General features: G+C 41.9%; 2 protein-coding genes across 2 annotated transcripts; both read right to left on the minus strand.

Moving 5' to 3' along the window:
* Positions 1-1,026: 1,026 nt before the first annotated feature.
* LOC4345712 (uncharacterized) lies at positions 1,027-5,879 on the minus strand. Its single transcript, XM_015794432.3, has 10 exons — positions 5,403-5,879; positions 5,213-5,280; positions 4,170-4,240; positions 3,507-3,749; positions 2,753-2,916; positions 2,534-2,589; positions 2,398-2,450; positions 2,173-2,281; positions 1,991-2,088; positions 1,027-1,362 (listed from the first exon to the last, which is right to left on the minus strand). The coding sequence occupies exons 1-10, from the start codon at positions 5,732-5,734 to the stop codon at positions 1,291-1,293; spliced, it is 1,266 nt and encodes a 421-aa protein (XP_015649918.1). The 5' UTR covers positions 5,735-5,879; the 3' UTR covers positions 1,027-1,290.
* Positions 5,880-10,497: 4,618 nt separating this feature from the next.
* On the minus strand, positions 10,498-15,125 carry LOC4345713 (uncharacterized). The gene is made up of 3 exons (XM_015794430.3): positions 14,689-15,125; positions 11,572-13,613; positions 10,498-11,096 (listed from the first exon to the last, which is right to left on the minus strand). Exons 1-3 carry the CDS (start codon positions 15,013-15,015, stop codon positions 10,892-10,894), a joined length of 2,574 nt encoding a protein of 857 aa, XP_015649916.1. The 5' UTR covers positions 15,016-15,125; the 3' UTR covers positions 10,498-10,891.
* Between the last annotated feature and the right edge of the window lie 1,707 nt (positions 15,126-16,832).

Below are 16,832 nucleotides of genomic sequence, written 5' to 3' on the forward strand. Positions count from 1 at the left end.
CTAGAGTACTCACAGTGTTTTACTATGTATAGATATAATGTTGCAGCGAACTGAAACATTCTTTCGCTATTTGCTGAAACATTGTTTTCATATAAGGTGAAACAACGCCCGATTTAAACGAGTGAAACATTTTCGATCTACTTAGTGAAACAATTCCGATATACCTGGTGGAACATCGTGCAACATTTAAAAAAATTCAATAATAAGCTAATTTTTTTTTCGTCGGAATATATCCATGTGTGGTCTTGTTTTAAAGATTTAATTGCAATAAATTTAATGGTACAATCGGATCATGATTTGGATAAGTAATTTAAGAGAAAAATCAGTTTAAAGTAATTTTTGTACATAAATCGGCGCTAACGTCAGCCCGATTTTACCCCCTCCCGATCGGGCGCCCAACCGAGAGTCGTCTCCTAAGTACAGTAATGAGTAGGGCTTGTTTGGTAGTGCCTAACTCCTAAATTTAACTCTGAGTTGGTTCTGAAGTGAAATTATGAAGCAGTAACTCCAGCTCTGCTGGAGCTGTGCCAAGCATGGTTTACAATCTTGATAAGTTTTGATTATCTAGAGCTGACTTCAATTTATCGAAAATAACTCAAAATGTGTCAATTAATCGTCATCTCGAATTCGTTCAATTTACTGGAAATTACTCAAAATGTGCCAATTTATCCAAGATTAGTGAGAATCGGCATCTCAAGTTCTTAATGGTTCGGATTTAACACAAGAAGGTTGTTGAATACTACCTCCATCCCAAAATAACTTTTTCACTCGTCCCATACATACCAATAGAAAAAAAGATTGAAAAATCCACATTTTATTAAATCCCAATGCATTGCTTCCCACTTTTAGTTCTAATGTATTTGTTCTCTAATTTCATCAACTCTAATGTAATGATTGTTAAAAAGATGATCTTATTTTGGGATAAATAAGAGGGAGCAAAGATGATCTTTTTTTCACTTATCCTTTTAGCCGAATCACAGTCTCCAATACATAAGTTTGATTATTGTAATAGTTTGCACATATAAATACAATTCAACAGGAAATATCTATTAGCTTCATTGTACTCTGATACAGTAGAGGGTACAAGTTATGATACACTTTGGATGTGATAACTAAGTTAATGGGGAAGAATGGGGATCAGAAACATTTAGAGTGAAACCTAAATAATTGAATCACATTATCTATGAGAACTGTAACCTACAAGGGAAAAAAAATACCTAAGCAAAATTGAATTGCCAATCGCTAAAATTCTCTGAATATTGGTACAGTGCAGCACGTAGAGTTCAGGGACTAGACGATAAAATTATCCATCATGTGATTGATAACGTCCGCGCCGTCTGAGTTTAGCCAATAGCTCTTCACCTGGAACAGCAGTCAGAGTACAGAAAAGTATGGTCAGATTTGAGAAGTTGTGCATCTGCATCTCTCGCTTTTGCAATATAAAATAATGGATCAGTTCACAACAATACGGAGAAATAACAGTTGAGAAAGACCATGGCATTTTCATGGTTAAATGGATGGCATCTTGTGGACAAGAATGTCGATGCTTCAAGACAGAAAAGAGTTGGTAATACTGATGGGCTTGTAGGAACACACTACAATACATTACTTTAAGATATCTTTGCAGCAAAGAAGATACGCCCCCACAAATTTTTATACTTTGATAGTGTGGAAGATGTAACAATGTGGCTGTCAATTCCATCCAGATTGAAGGTTTGAAGGATAATAAGGAACTTCTCACATTCTTGCATGTAGGTCATTCCATGCAAAGTACTTTTTGTGAAATCTTATCATAGAATACTTCACTAGATGCAACTCACAGAAAAGCACATAAAATCTTAAATTCTACTGCATACCCCAACTTCCTTAGAATAATCACAGTTAAGATGCCACTCCGCAATTATCTATTCAAAATTTCAGGCACCAGTAGAAAAGAAGACGACTTTGCTCAAAATATATACTGCAGGTTGGAAAAGTAATAAGTTCACACCTGGATGGTGTTATGCGCAACCAATCTTTGACTACTTTTCTGGAAGCTCACATCAACACGTTCCCACGGTACTTGTGTAAGGCCTCTAATCATCTCCTCTGCAAATAGAAGGGATTTTTGTCATCTATTGATGAACAATCAACTTTGACAGTTCGGGGTAACTAACAAACAGAAAAATATACCTTCTGGGTCATAAAGATCAGAACGAGCTTCTGCTTCATTACTGTTCGTTGCTCCTTTATCAACATGGACAATATGAGGATATTTCTCATCACGAACAAGAAGTCGATGCTGAGAAGAGGCAGAACCGCAGAAGAAAGGTAAACCAACAATTTAAAGAGAACAGAAAAGAAATATGTAATAATTCCATAGGTTTCTTTAGGCATGAATATAGTTCTAAGACATACTTTTGGTAGCTCATGTTGGCGACGGATTGATGACGTTCTCCACCCAACCATATCTTTTTATTTAGTTAAGTGCATATCTTGTAAGAAGCTAGAAAATTCAGAGTAAACAGCGAAGCAGTTAATTGTTAAAGGATACGGTCGAAGTTTGCATTAGCATATGCCACACGTCGTTTGAAAGAGCGCAACGCTGATCTGCATAACAGAACATATTGTGCTCAGAAATGATACCCAAACATTTTTGGACTACTTTGGGAAACTGAAGGTAAACATACAGAAAATGAACTTCATTTCTGTACATTTACATTCACCAACCATTTTAAACACATAAGACAACATAAATCATACAGAAAATAACCTGAATTTTATATCATCACAGTCATCAACCATTTGAAGGAGGAGTGGGCGTCTGCCATCATCATTGTCTGTAAGGAATAAATGCTTTCCTGTTCTCCCAACAAGCAAATGTGCAGTTTCCGAAGCTCTTCTTTCCAGGAAAGGCAGGCCACATAAGAAAGGGAGCTGGTGGAAGAATCTGAACATGAGACTAACATTACTGAAGAATTTAAATGTTTTGTTCTACTTCAGGTTAAATCAAGGTGATTAACTGATTACATATTTGCAAACTCTAGAGAATCAAAAAGTAAAACAAGTAAAATCAAAAATATTAGTCATTATCGAGTTGTTGGACTAATTAACTACTTAAGAAATATTTTTCTACAAAAGTATGCCATCTCATAAAACTGAAACCATATGAGACTGACATTACTGAAGAATTTAAATGTTGTTAAACAAAGGCACCTACATATTTGCAAGTAATCTATAGGAAAGCTGAAAGCAACAAAAGTAAAATCCATAATATTAATCTTTATGAAGTTGCTTGATGAATAACAATTTCCAGAATTTTTTGTCTCCAAAAGTACTTCAAAATTTGAACCTCATATGTACTTTCAATAATTGTAATTAAATAAGAGTAGCAATTAACAGGCGCTACCAATTAACCTGTTCTTGGAGAGGCAACTTAAGTGGGTAGTTATGCAAAGTTAAAAAAAGAGAAAGAGATGGTTAACTGATCTGTCTAGTTTATAAACAATAAAGGATATTAGTCTTACCTGTTTATTTCCACTTGAACCAAGATGCGGTGAGGCAAAGGTTATAAAATTCATAGGTTCTAAGCCAGCAATGAAACCCTCCAAGCGCTCACCTTCATCTCTGCTCTTCTCCGAAGAAGATTTAGTTTTGTTATTTGGTTCATAAAGCCTCCCTATAGCATATCTAGCAACAAGGCCACCTAGAGAGTGTGCCACAAATGAGATCTTCTTCACACCTCTTCTTTGTTCTACAACTGATAAAACCTATAATAATTTAGTTAGCTTCCAATATGAAATGATGTAGCTGAATACACAGGACTTACAAGTTTGAACTATGAAAACAAACTCCCATGGATCAATGTAGATCAATTTTGATTTTACGCTTTCATCTGAAGGATAGTTATAAATTCTGTAGAATAAGATTTAAAAAGTAACAACTTCACCATTTTATCACCTTTTTTTCCCTAATAACTATATCTACTTTTCTATCAATCAGCTTAGAACAGACGTCATTTCATCTACCAGATGCAAACTAAGAAAATTATAATAAATAGCTTCAACAAGAACCATAGGGCATATGCAATGACAAGATAAATAGTCAAGTGCACACAAAAAATCGATCAAACAACTACAAAGGTTTGTACAGAGGACAAAATTTAGTTTGAGCAATAAGTCATTAGGTACCTCATTTGCCAACCTTTCACCCATCAGGTCAACTCCGTCAAATGTTTGTGTAGCCGAATTGCACTGGCTTCCTGCATGCGAAGTGGCAATCTAAATCTTATTACAGGAAAACAAGATAGTGACTGAAACAACCATAACTAGAGAAGGAATGATAAATGATGTATCATCATATCCATCATCCTGAAATCTAAAAGACTTTTACCTCTGCACAATCTAAAAAAGAGGAGCAAGATGATTGGCTTGAAGAGTTTCTTTGAATGGAACTATCTAGAACCAGGTCATGTAAACTGATAATTCTGGAACAACAAGAATGAAATTCTAAATGATAGATATCACACACAAACAGCAGTATATTGTTAAGATTTGGCTGCAACTAGCTGATGGCGCTAACTTGGTCAATGCAACCTTTGTCATATAAATCCTTAGTGTTCTTTATGGTGGTCTTTTGGCAGGTTCTGTTACTTCATCCCCACTCCAAGTTATGTAATCCATGGATGTAATTATATTTCAACAGAATCAAATGCATTTGGTCACACTGGTTGGTGGATCTACCATTATGTTTCTCTCTCATATAGTAACTTAAGTATAAGTATGATTAAAATTTGTGAACTACCGATTCTCCCACGGTCTCACACAATTAGAAAATTAATTTTAGTCAGGCCCAACTAGACAATTATTAGCAAGTTGGCACAAGTGGTTAATATGTTTTTCCTAAATGACTGGGTCTCAATGGCATGTTCATGTTGCCATCCTGCATGCTCAAACCATATTTCTTCAGCGTAGCCTGCACTCTAGCATGTTGATTACGAAAACTCGATTTCTTCCACAAAGTGGGACTACGCTATATAGATTACCAAAACACGGTTTTTATGCCGAGAGGTCAAAACTTTCCCAACATTCTAATTTTCCCTGATATCACCCCCAAGACATGCGAATAGGCACACAAACGAAAAGATCTTACTTTGCTTTACAATCCACAATTCAGAGAGCAACTGAACTCCGCAAGAGATAGATTTGCCTGTGGATCGATTGGGGGTACTCACGGTGCACGATCACTTTTTCCGGCATCCGCCTCACGAACTGCTCCGCCGCGAATTTCCAGTCATCCGCGCTGCAAAAAAAAAAAAAACAACCAGGCTAATTTTACGACTGCAAGCCAAATGCCAGCAGGTTGCATCAGAGCTGACAAGCAAAGCGATGAACCAAAAACAAACAGTAACACGGATCCACCACCTCCCGACGAGGCCATTGACCATGACGACGAGGTGCTCGGGGAAACCCCCGCCCTGCGCCACCTCGGCCTCCGCCTGCGCGCTCCACACGTCCTCCCCTCCGCCCCGCGCAGGCTCCTTCTCCACCTCCGGCCGCTTCCCCTTCGCCTCCTTCACCGCCGCCGGTGGCGCCGGGCGGAAGCAGCCTATCCACCGCGCGCCGCCGCTGGCCGCGGGCGCCGGGGAGCGGAACGCGAGGCGGAGGCGCGCGACGGCGCGGGGCCACCGCGAATGGGCCCCGTGGGCTGGAGTGGCGGTGGCGCGGCCCATCGAGGCGGCGCCGGCGGCGATCATCCGGCGTGGGGGAGGGGAGGGGAGGGTGGGCCCGGGCTCGGTGACCTAGCTGCCGCGGCGGCGGCGGTTACTTCGGAGGCAAGGTAGGGGGGGCTCGCTTGCCTGAGAGAACGTGGAGGTGAGGTCTGAGGAGGAGAGAAGCTTCGGGATGAGCAGGGAAGATGACAATGATTGTACTGTGCGATGACGGTGACGAAGGAAAAAAAAAACAAATTGGAAGGGAAAAGTATGCTTCTTCTTTTTCCTTTTTTTTTTATGCTACAGTAATCCCGTTCGAATCACATACCGTTACGCATCATTCCGTTTGAACGAGATACTGTTACGTACTCCCTCCGTTTTAGATTGTAAGACTTTCTAGCATTGCTCATATTCATTTAGAAGTTAATGAATATAGACACATATATGTGTCTAGATTTATTAACATCTATATGAATATAAGTAATGCTAAAAAGTTTTCAATTGTGAAATGGAGGAAGTAGCATTTTCCTTTTCTTAATCCAAACACAGTGTAGATGGGACGCTCTTATATACACACACATGCTCATACCCATGTATTGAATACACGTAACTATACATATAGTGTTGTTGATGACTAGGTGTATATCTTAATATTCACGGAGTCATTATAGGTACCTTGTCGGTGATGGATATATTGCCTATAAATAAAAGAATAATTACTCCCTCCGTTTCACAATGCAAGACTTTCTAGCATTGCCCACATACATATAGATGTTAATGAATCTAAACACATACATATGTCTAAATTCATTTAACACATAGATATGTTTAGATTCATTAACATTTAAATGAATATAGGTAATGTTAGAAAGTCTTATATTGTGAAACGGAGGAAGTAGTTGTTTTGTTAGCCGAAGGAAAATATACATTCTCCTTTTTTTAAGGTAGGGATGTAATGTTACCGAATCTAAAAGAAAAGAATGGTTTGGATCATCTGTTGAGAAATTGGTCAAATTTATCTACGTTCCGTCTTTGTCTTTAAGAAAAATCACGCTTTTTCATCATCAATATAAAACTATGTAACGAATTATACACTGATATATATTTTGGTAGGCTTAGAGGTTGTGACGAATAATGTACAACCACCAGAATACCAGGTCTGTTTTTTTTTCTCACTAAAATGATGATGAGTTCTAAAAAGAAATTCATATCATTTGTTGACTTGAGATGGCATTGTAGTCAGGCCCAACTATATTTTGAGTTTAGCTCACATACAAGTAATACAACCGTTGGAGTTGAACGCGTGTTTGTTCTGTTGCATCAACTTTTGCTAGCATGAGTTTTTTTTTTAAAAAAAACGAACTTTTGCTAGCATGAGGCACACCGCATGTTGGGTTCCTTGTCGGTTGTCACGGTTGCCATCTGTTGTATGCAGCTTTAAATCGAATATTTTTATGCAAATTTTATATAGAAACTGACTTTGTAATAAAAGCGCAATAAGCTACAGTCCTTTTTTTATTTTATAGATAAAAGCTATAGTCATGCACTCATGCTTGGTCAAGCTTGCATTTTTTTTTCTAAAATGTGGTGACATTATTGCATCGTATTATTTTGAGCTTTTTTTTTTTAATTTGAAACTAAAAACATGACTGTGACAGTGTCTCATTACGTACTATAACATGTCAATCCTATATAATTATAGATGGGATAGAAAAGTGACCGAGAATAAAATATTGAATACGATTGTTACTCACGCGGAGCGCATGGACGCGCTAAGAACGATAGGAGGGGTAGAAGGAGGACCCCACTTTTATAGTAGTAGAGATAAGTTGTGCTTTCCATTTTTATTTTGTTAAGGGTAAATGTGCTTATTTATATAAATGCCATTACAATTCATCTATTATTGCCGTGTTACTGGAATTTTATAAAATTGGGACCGTGCCACTGACGTCACATTTTTCATCCATCTCATTCATTTTCCATCTTCTTCCTTCTCTCTTCCTCAGGAACAGTGGTGCCACCGCACCCGAACCAGTCGTCGGAGCAGCATGTATGAAGACGGTTGTGGCCGTCACGACAGCGCTAGGAGAATTTGTAGTGTTACGGTGCCGAGTGTGACTCTCTTGAGATGGAAACGAAGGGCGATATGTCCTTCTCGGGCTCTCTGCTGCTAGTATCGCCGCTGCCGCCACTGGGGAAGGCGGCGCATGGATCTCCTTGTGGAGCCTCGCTATCAGCATTGCCGCACTGGGCACGACCATGGCGGCTCTAGCGGTGAGCTCCATGATGTCGCCGCTGATTTGCACGTTCACGGTGGAGTGGATGGCCACGAGGATCTGTTCATGGCAAGTGTCGATCGCTTACGCCATCTCCATGCAGTGCGACGCCACCAGTGCCGCCACCAACAGAATGGCTGCCGCTGTCTTCATGCCTGCTACTTCTGTTAGCAAACGATAGGCGAACAAACAATAAAGAACAATAGATCAATCACAAAAGACACGAGATTTAACGTGGAAAACCCTCCCAAAACAGGAGAGAAAAAACCACGGGCGTCAGCCAGCAAAATATCTTCACTATATCTGAGGTGAGGTTACATCGCCGCACGGCGGCTTACAAGAGGTATATATATAGTGGAAACCTAAAAAGGATGATGATCCGTACCGCGGGGGCTCCGCCCCCGCACCCCCGGGCGTCCCCAGGCGCACAGCCCAATGGGCCAGCTTCAGCCTTCGCACCGCTACGGCAGAAGCTGGCCTTTATTAAGTGCAAATGAATTTGGATCACAACTCAACAACTTCGGCAGCGGGTTTAGGTGTGGGTGCGGCGGCGCCACCATTCTTGGGGAAGAGAGAAGAATGAAGACAAAAAAGGAAGAAGATGTGGATGGAAAACGTGACGGTAGTAGTATGGTCCTAATTTTGTAAAATTTCAGTGGCATGGCTGCGAATAGACGAATTATAATAATATTTATCTAATTGTGCACCCTTGCAATTGCACGGATCTAATTTACCTTTTTATTAAAAAGTAAAAACTAGGAAACGGTACGAATTACCCCCCGAACTATCGCGGTCGTCCAAATTACCCCCATTAACCACAAAACCGGACATTCTTCACCCCCAACTATGCAAACCGAACGAATTACCCCCATCGACACAATCCACGGTGGTTTTGGTCTATGTGGCATACACGTGGCATCCCAGTCAGCGTTTTTTTAATAAAAAAAATGGTAGGACCCGACTATCATACTCTCCCACCTCTCTCTCTTCCCCACTTTTCTCTCAATCTCTCTCTCTCTATCTCAGATGTGGCCGGCGAGTTGGTGGCCAGCGCTAGGCGCAGCGGGGGCATGATGGAGAGGCGGGCGGCGTCCGGCGGCCGGAAATCCACTGCGGGCGGCGGGCGCCGTCGCCCTCGCGCACCACCGGGAGCAGCTCCAGCTGCACGCGCGCCATGGGCACCACGGGCACGGCGGGGCGCGAGGCGGCGTTGGCGCCCAGTCGAGCCCACCGCCGCCGCTGCCTCCACTCGTCCAGCCGCGCCCGCCGCTGCTCCCCAGCAGCGTCGGCAGCCGCCGCCGCAGTCACCTCCGCTTGGCCGTCACCGCGACGCCACCGTCCGCCCCCGTGTGCCACGCCCGTAGCCACCGTCCGCCGCCCGCCCCCGTGCGTCGTGCCCGCAGCCGCCACCACAGTCGTCTCCGCTCGCCCGTCACTGCGATACCGCCGTCCGCCGCCCGCCCCTCCGTGTCTCCCGCCACCGCCGATCCGTGAGAAAGACAGACGAAGAGTGAGAGATAGAAGAGAGGAAGAGTGAGAGAGAGGGGAAAGTGGAAGAGTATGACATGCAGGTCCCACCATTTTTTATTAAAAAAACGCTGACTGTGATGCCACGTGTATGCCACGTAGACCAAAACACCGTGGATTGGGTCGAGGGGGTAATTCGTCCGGTTTGTATAGCTGGAGGTGAAGAATATCTAGTTTTGTGGTTCAGAGGGGTAATTCAGACGACCACGATAGTTCGGAGGGGGGGTAATTCGTATTTTTTCCAAACAAACTATGACTCAATCTTATTCCTGATCCTGAAACCAGTTAGTAAAACTCGGTTGGAATATTTGCCAACTCTTTATGTCAAAGGGAGAATATTTGCCGCCTGACCTCAGATAGAAATTCTCAACATGGCCTTCATATAATGTCGTCTTACTTTGACTTGGACGTAGTTGAGCAAAAAGCATGAGTTCAAACTAGATAACGATGTTCTAGCTAACACCTAAAAGAAAAGATAAACTGGAATCAATTCGGTTCCCCCATTTTTGCTGCTGTTCTGCTCCTCTTGGTCCCCCCCAACCTAACATGGCTCTTCGTACACCCTGTGAACGTCGCTTACACCCTGTCCTGCGACAGCAAGCACACGCCTGATTGGGCACTAATTAATTCAACTTAAAACATGGGTATAAAAGTGTTCTGTTGTGTTACAAATTGTGTATTATTTCCAAACCATTTTTTTAACAAAATCTCTGTGCATACAGGAAGTAAGAGCATGCTGGCTTCTATCCGGCCATCCATCCTTTGTTTAGCGTATGGAGGTGAAAAATCATACTCTAGCGGATTCTCCATCACACACGCTATTTTTGAATATCCTTCAAACCGAGTCCTCTCCCAGCCAAATAGGCCAGTAGCATGGTTTTCTTAGGAGGATGATGCAGTTAAGGTGCAAAGATGTCCGCTACAAACATTATGTTTTAAGACAAAGGGTGTAACGAGGTCGTCAAAAGTAAATCTCAATCCTCAACAATCTCACAACAGAGGGGAAAAAAAGAATTGAACAACTCATTTTTTGCGTTCCATACACAATTTATACAGGCCGTGAATTGGTACATACACATTGCAGAAACAGAATTCGTGGCTCGCCTCAATGAAGCAGTAATCAATGAAAGCATCTGAATCTGAAACTGAAGCGAGGAGCAAGGTGCTGCAGCTCTCTGCTAGCCAAGGCAAGCAACAGAGAATACCAGTATAAATCTCCGCTTATCAATGCACTGTAGCTCTCAGAAAAAAAAGGCTGCTGTAAAAGGGAGAACAAGGTTGTCTGCACTTACATCAGCGAGCTATTTCCCATTTTCCCATGTTAGGTCCCACAATCAAAAGGCTGGAACTCCAACATAAGCGAATCTTGGGAGAACGTAGCAAAGCACACATGGTTTCAAGGCTTATAATGACCTACAGGTTTATCAGGGATCGACAGATCATCTTTGAGCATAAAGGATAAGTCGTGCATCTGCGACAGCAGTCTCTCTACATTTGCATCAGCAGATTCCGGTTTTGAAACAGATTGGGTGTCATGACTTGTAGTTGGCCAAATGGTAGACAGTGAACCCAAATCGCCTGTCTGCTGCCTTCCAACCATCCTGCACATGATGGAAACATGTTATATTACTAACGTGATGAAGAATGTATTAACAATGGAATTGCTGTGCAACATGAACTGCAAATATCTTACAAACACTCAGGTATTTCAGCAAATCTGATGAGTATAACAACAAAATGACCAATAGAGGTAAGAGTAACAAAGAGTACTAAAAGGCACGTTAGGTGATCAGGGATGAACATTGAAATGTCATGATTAGACAAACTGCTAGAGCTTGCTGGTGCCATGAGTTTCAATTGTTTACAATTGAAAAACAACATAAATCTCAGGTTAGTCCAATAATTATCTTTCTTTCACCACATAGATTAGTATAATCATCTTCCAACCAATAAATGTTGCCAGGTAACTAGTGCTAGATATCAAATGCACAAGCATCAAATGGGGAATAGGCACACAGATATGAATTAAAATGCATTTTAATGTGAAAAGTCTAACACTGTATAAAAACCACCAACCTTTCTAAGTTATGATTGGATGAAACCGTATTTGTTTCGTTAGAATTCTCCTTATTATCTCTTTGGCTTTGGGATGGAACAGACTGTGCAAAGCTCCCAAATTCCAGTCCTTCTAGTGCATCAGGCATCCGTACTAAAGAGTTATCAAATGAAGAATTTGATGGAACTTGTAAGCTTGTATCCAGTGGATGTGAGTTCTTGAAATCCTGCCAGTCATCAAATGGGTCACTATCTTCATTTATCTGTTCATGGTTCTTAAGTTCAGCTGAATTGCTTGAAGAATCTTTCGCAGAGTGCCCTACCCCAGGAATTTTCATACTTTCTTTTTGACCAAAATTAGCAAAATCCTGCCATCCACCAGATGAGTCATTAATTCTATTAGCATCTTTGCTGCTATTAGATTCCTGGGCATTGCTGGTTAACCACAAATCCATTGGATCAGTTTCTTTAGCTGGCTCTGATGATGTGCTAGTTTTTTTTCTCTCAAAAATAGAAATGTTTTCTTTTTGATGACCCGACGTTGTAAAATCTTTCCAAATATCAAATGAATTGTCTTCACTATTTGTTGTGGCCATGTTTGTACCCATATTATTGCTGCCACCCAACCATGATTGCACAGTATCAGTTCCTTCATGTTGCCCAAATGAAGGATTCATCATTTCTCCACTTACAAACGATGAACTTTGTGGTGCTAGATCTGAACCAGAAAAACTTTGAAAATCGTCCAACATGGCATTAGTTGTATTCACTAAATCTTTATTTATTTCTTCCTTAACATCTGTTGTGAACCATGAGTCATCACTTGTTTCTTTCTGAGTGATACGTGAGACTTCAATCATGCCTCCAACTTGATTAGATGGTGCACCTTGACCTTGACCAGAGGTTGTAAAATCTTGCCAATCATCAAAAGAATCATTAGTTTCGTTTACTACTTTGGTATTATGAAGCTCATTAATATTGCCCACAGGCCATAACTCAACAGAATTAGCTTCTGAAAAATGTTCAAATGAGATGCTTGCTGTTTGTCCAACTGGTTTCACCACATCTCCTCCTTGACTAGCAGCTGACCCTTCTATTGGCTTCACCGAATTTCCTCCTTGACCAGAGCTGGAAGTAAAAGCTTGCCAATCATCAACAGAGTTGTCAGTAACATTATTGGATGATTCCATGCTACTAACAGGCCAGGTATCTACGGTTTTTATTTCGGAGGGGTTGCTCTCTATAGGCCCCTCCATATGTTCTCCTGCATTCGACAGGCTTCCCTGATTTCCACCAGTAAACTCTTGCCAGTCATCAAAAGCTTCATCTATACCGACTCCAGTATCACCCCTTGCAGGCAATTGATCACTATGCGCTGAACTCTTGCTAAGGGAGGACTCGGTGAACTCAGCAATATTGTTCTCAGGAAAGATTCCACTGTTACTTTCATCTTTAACTAGCATGCCACTTGCTGAAGCCAAATCTTTTGAATCTTCTAGCTTGGTACTTCTCATATATGTTTCATTTCCACTAGGTACAACTGGGCTGATGGCAGTTACATGTGCTGGAAAACTAGAAGCCTTGACATTCGAGGCGCTGTTAAATAGGTCAGATTTCTTGGAGTCCTCGGTGACACTTTCTGAGCTAGCAGACTGAAAGTCAGCATCCCAATTTGCAAATGCTGGAGTAACTTCTATTTGATTTGTGTTTTGAGAACTTGTTTTCGTTCCAGTTAAGTATGTAGCACGCATCTCCAAACTGGAAGAACCATGACTATCTGTGCTTTGTTTTTCCTGCACCACAGTATGTTTTTGAGTAGGAACTGCAGCAGTGGTTGTGTTCTCCATTCTTGCAGCGAAAAATGAGTCTAGGTTAACACCAGATAATTTTAGCATATGTTCAGCAGATGACTGTTCATTGTTTTCGGTACTTCCAGATGTTTCCTTATTCTCAGGGGGGAAGGAAAGTTTAAGGTCCAGCAGATCAGATAAGACCATCCCATTCTTCAGTGCTTCTTTGGTTTTACTTGAATCAGTAGACTCGTTGTCAAATTCTACAGGCTCCTGGATGGGAAAAGGGGCAAAACAAGAAACTTGAACATGGATATTTTTTGCATTTAAAGAAATCTTTAAGCTTGTAATTATAATGAAAATCATAAACACAGAGTTGAAGCAAAGATAAAGATAGAGACGCCTTAATTTCCACTTCTTCTGATGGTCTATATATTTGTTTTGGGAGATTCATTTGCATGCTATGCATTATATATGTTCTTTATGTAAGTAGGTCCAAATCATGCATAGAGTGAATAAGCATGAAAACTATGATATAGTATACAAATTAAATTAAGTGTTTCATAATTATAGATACCTACAGCATGCCCTCTCGCCATTCAAGTGTCGCATCCAACAAATCGGAGATAACATCAAATACTGATATCAAATCTTTGTTCTTCCTCTTAAGTTCACTATAAAAGCAATGTTGTAGTAATAGATGTTTCATTATCCAATAATGCATATTACCTTTCCAATGTGTTCTGTACAGTACCAATCTCTTAAAATTCCCAATATTCAGGTAATCAGGTTGCATCCAAAGATTTCATTAATCATAAGCTTGAGTGGGAAAAAAATCAATTATATGGCATTGAAAACTAAGAAAAGTTCCCATGGACTACACTTGATAGTAAATGTGCTGCAGCAGATAGCATAATGGGGTCCTTCTATTGTTATTTAGCTCGCTCGACGCTCGTTGTAGCCAAGAATTTTTTTTAGGACATGCTATTGAACAATCCAAATTTCCGGGATTCCAAACCATGTTTCTGTACTAGTGATACAGAACATTTGCAAATTAATGAATTTCTCATTTTAATAGCCTTTTGGAAAGAACTCTAGGTATTGCCCAACTACTGTTCAGCACAAAATTTTGCTAAAGTTTCTACCTTAAATTTTCTTCATTTAGAACAAAAGCCTAGTCTTCGATTTGCATTCAGCATTTGCTTGAGATTAGGTTTCTAATAAATTACCTAGTTCAATGGAATGAAAAAAAAACACATCCCACTCGATTCACCAATAATTCAAGTATTCAACAAGAGCAGATCAACCAGTTCAAATGAGGAAAGGAGGAGGAGAAGAAAAAGCTCACGGATCCATCCAGCCCGAGCGAGCCGAGCAGCCACCGGTACGCCACACTGCCGCGGAAGGCGGCGACACCGCCGCACCCCTCCCGCCTGGGGCACCCGCAGTAGGCGCACACGGCGGACCCCTCGCCGCGGAGGAGCCCCCCCGCGGCCCCGCAGCGGCCGCACCGGGGGGTGGCCCCCGCGGCGCCCACTCCCACGCGGGAGTCGAAGGCGGCCACGGCGTCCGCGACGGAGGGGAAGGGCGGCGTCGCGGAGGCGGAGGCGGGGGCGGAGAAGGGCTCGCGTAGGGAGGAGCGGAGGCGGTGGATGGCGTCGGTGGGGATCTCCATCGGCGGCGGCCGCGGCGTTCCGGACTTCGGAAATTCAGATCTCGCGCTTCCGCGCGGGCGGCGTGGTGTGTTAGGGCTTGGGCGGTTGGGGGGTCTCGTCTCCAGACTCCAGGTGGGTTGGTTGCTCTGCTGATCTTTGTGATGAGCTCTGTCTCCGCTGCTCTGCTCTCGCCGGTGAACCTGAAGAAAAATTACCGGTCTCTGAAGGCTAAATTAGGCCGAGTTTAGTTCCAAACTTTTTTTAAAAAAACTTCTAACTTTTACATCACATCAAAACTTTTCTACGCACGTAAACTTCAAACTTTTCCGTCGCATCGTTCCAATTTCAACCAAACTTTCAATTTTAGCGTGAACTAAATACACCCTTATTAACTAGGGTCAATTGCATATTTGCCACTGGATTGAACAGGTATTGTGGATCTACCACTAAAAAAACTGTAATTGCAAATTTGCCATTAAAAACAGTTTGAACCCAACATAACTGCCACTGGACTCACAGCTTAGACTAACACCGTTATATGGCTGGTTTTCATGAAAATTAGGACAAGAATGCCCCTGCCCATGAAATTGTAATATTGACAGCATTTTGGCATCAATAAAACACCATTTGAGACAACAAGCAAGAGAACATAGTCAACTAGCGTCATTCTGGCATGAACACAGTAACATAATCAAACTAAATGACAATAGTTGAGGTTCACATCATATGATTCATCCTCACATCCAAAAGACAAGGGAGAATTGCATATTTGCCACTACTTTCACTCCTTAACTCGAAATAACCATTATAAAATCACGAATTGCAAATATACCACCAAAAGCAGTGTGCGTGGATTCCGTATGCCATCACCGTTCCATTCCGTATGAGTAAGATGACAAAATTAATTGATGTAATTAAATTAAAAAACAAGGCAACGCGATAAGACCATATTGCCCTTGCCAGATTCAACCTTATCCGTGTTCTTCCCCAACTCTACCGCATCAGAACTCCTCCTCTCCTCCCGCACGACGAACCCTAAACCCCAGATCCTCTCATCCCTTCTCTCAAACTAGGAGCAAATCAACCAAAAATCGGTCGCTTTGAAGTATTAGATGCCAATGGAAGAGGTGCAGATGGATTTCGGCGAGTAGAGCAAGTCAAGCAGCAGCTTGGGGCGACGGCTGCAGCGGGCGGCATCAGGCTGCGGTGCTTGCGGCGGCTTGGGGCGGCACCTGCAGCGGGCGGCGTCAGGCTGCGGCGCGGCTACCTCGCTTGCGGCGGCTCCGTCGGGCGGCGTCAGGTTGCAGCGCGCGGCCGCGGCACGCGGCTGCAGCGAGTGTCGGCATCGACGGCAGGCTGCAGCATCAGCTGCTTCAAGCAGCATGGTGGCTACTGTGGGCAGTAGCAGCAGGACCACCATGGAAAGGTATATAATCTATACTTATGCTTGTGACCTACTTGTTCTATCTATCATGTAGGGATGTTACCAACAATATATGTGTGTGTTTTGAGGAATTCTTTTTGAATGTTTTTAATCCTTGTTCAACTGGTTCAAGAGTCCGAATTTGCTGGTTTGCTATGCAACCTTAGCATGTGCATAGCTAACCATATCTTGCTTGCGTATCTTCAGGATATAATCAAGCATTAGCAATATCTCTTTGTGTGAATATGCTGTGCATTGTAATTAAACAACGGCCTCTCCACCTTAGGTGCTTATTTGAATTAATAGATAGTGAGTTTAATAAATTAATCATCAAACAATGGTAGCATGAAGTAATATAAGAAAGTAGCCATATGTTTACAACTTTGTTAAAAGTAGTTTAAGCTGGATATGTTT

The sequence above is a fragment of the Oryza sativa genome, chromosome 8 (genome assembly GCF_034140825.1).
Source record: "Oryza sativa Japonica Group chromosome 8, ASM3414082v1".
In the NCBI taxonomy this organism is placed as follows: domain Eukaryota; kingdom Viridiplantae; phylum Streptophyta; class Magnoliopsida; order Poales; family Poaceae; genus Oryza; species Oryza sativa.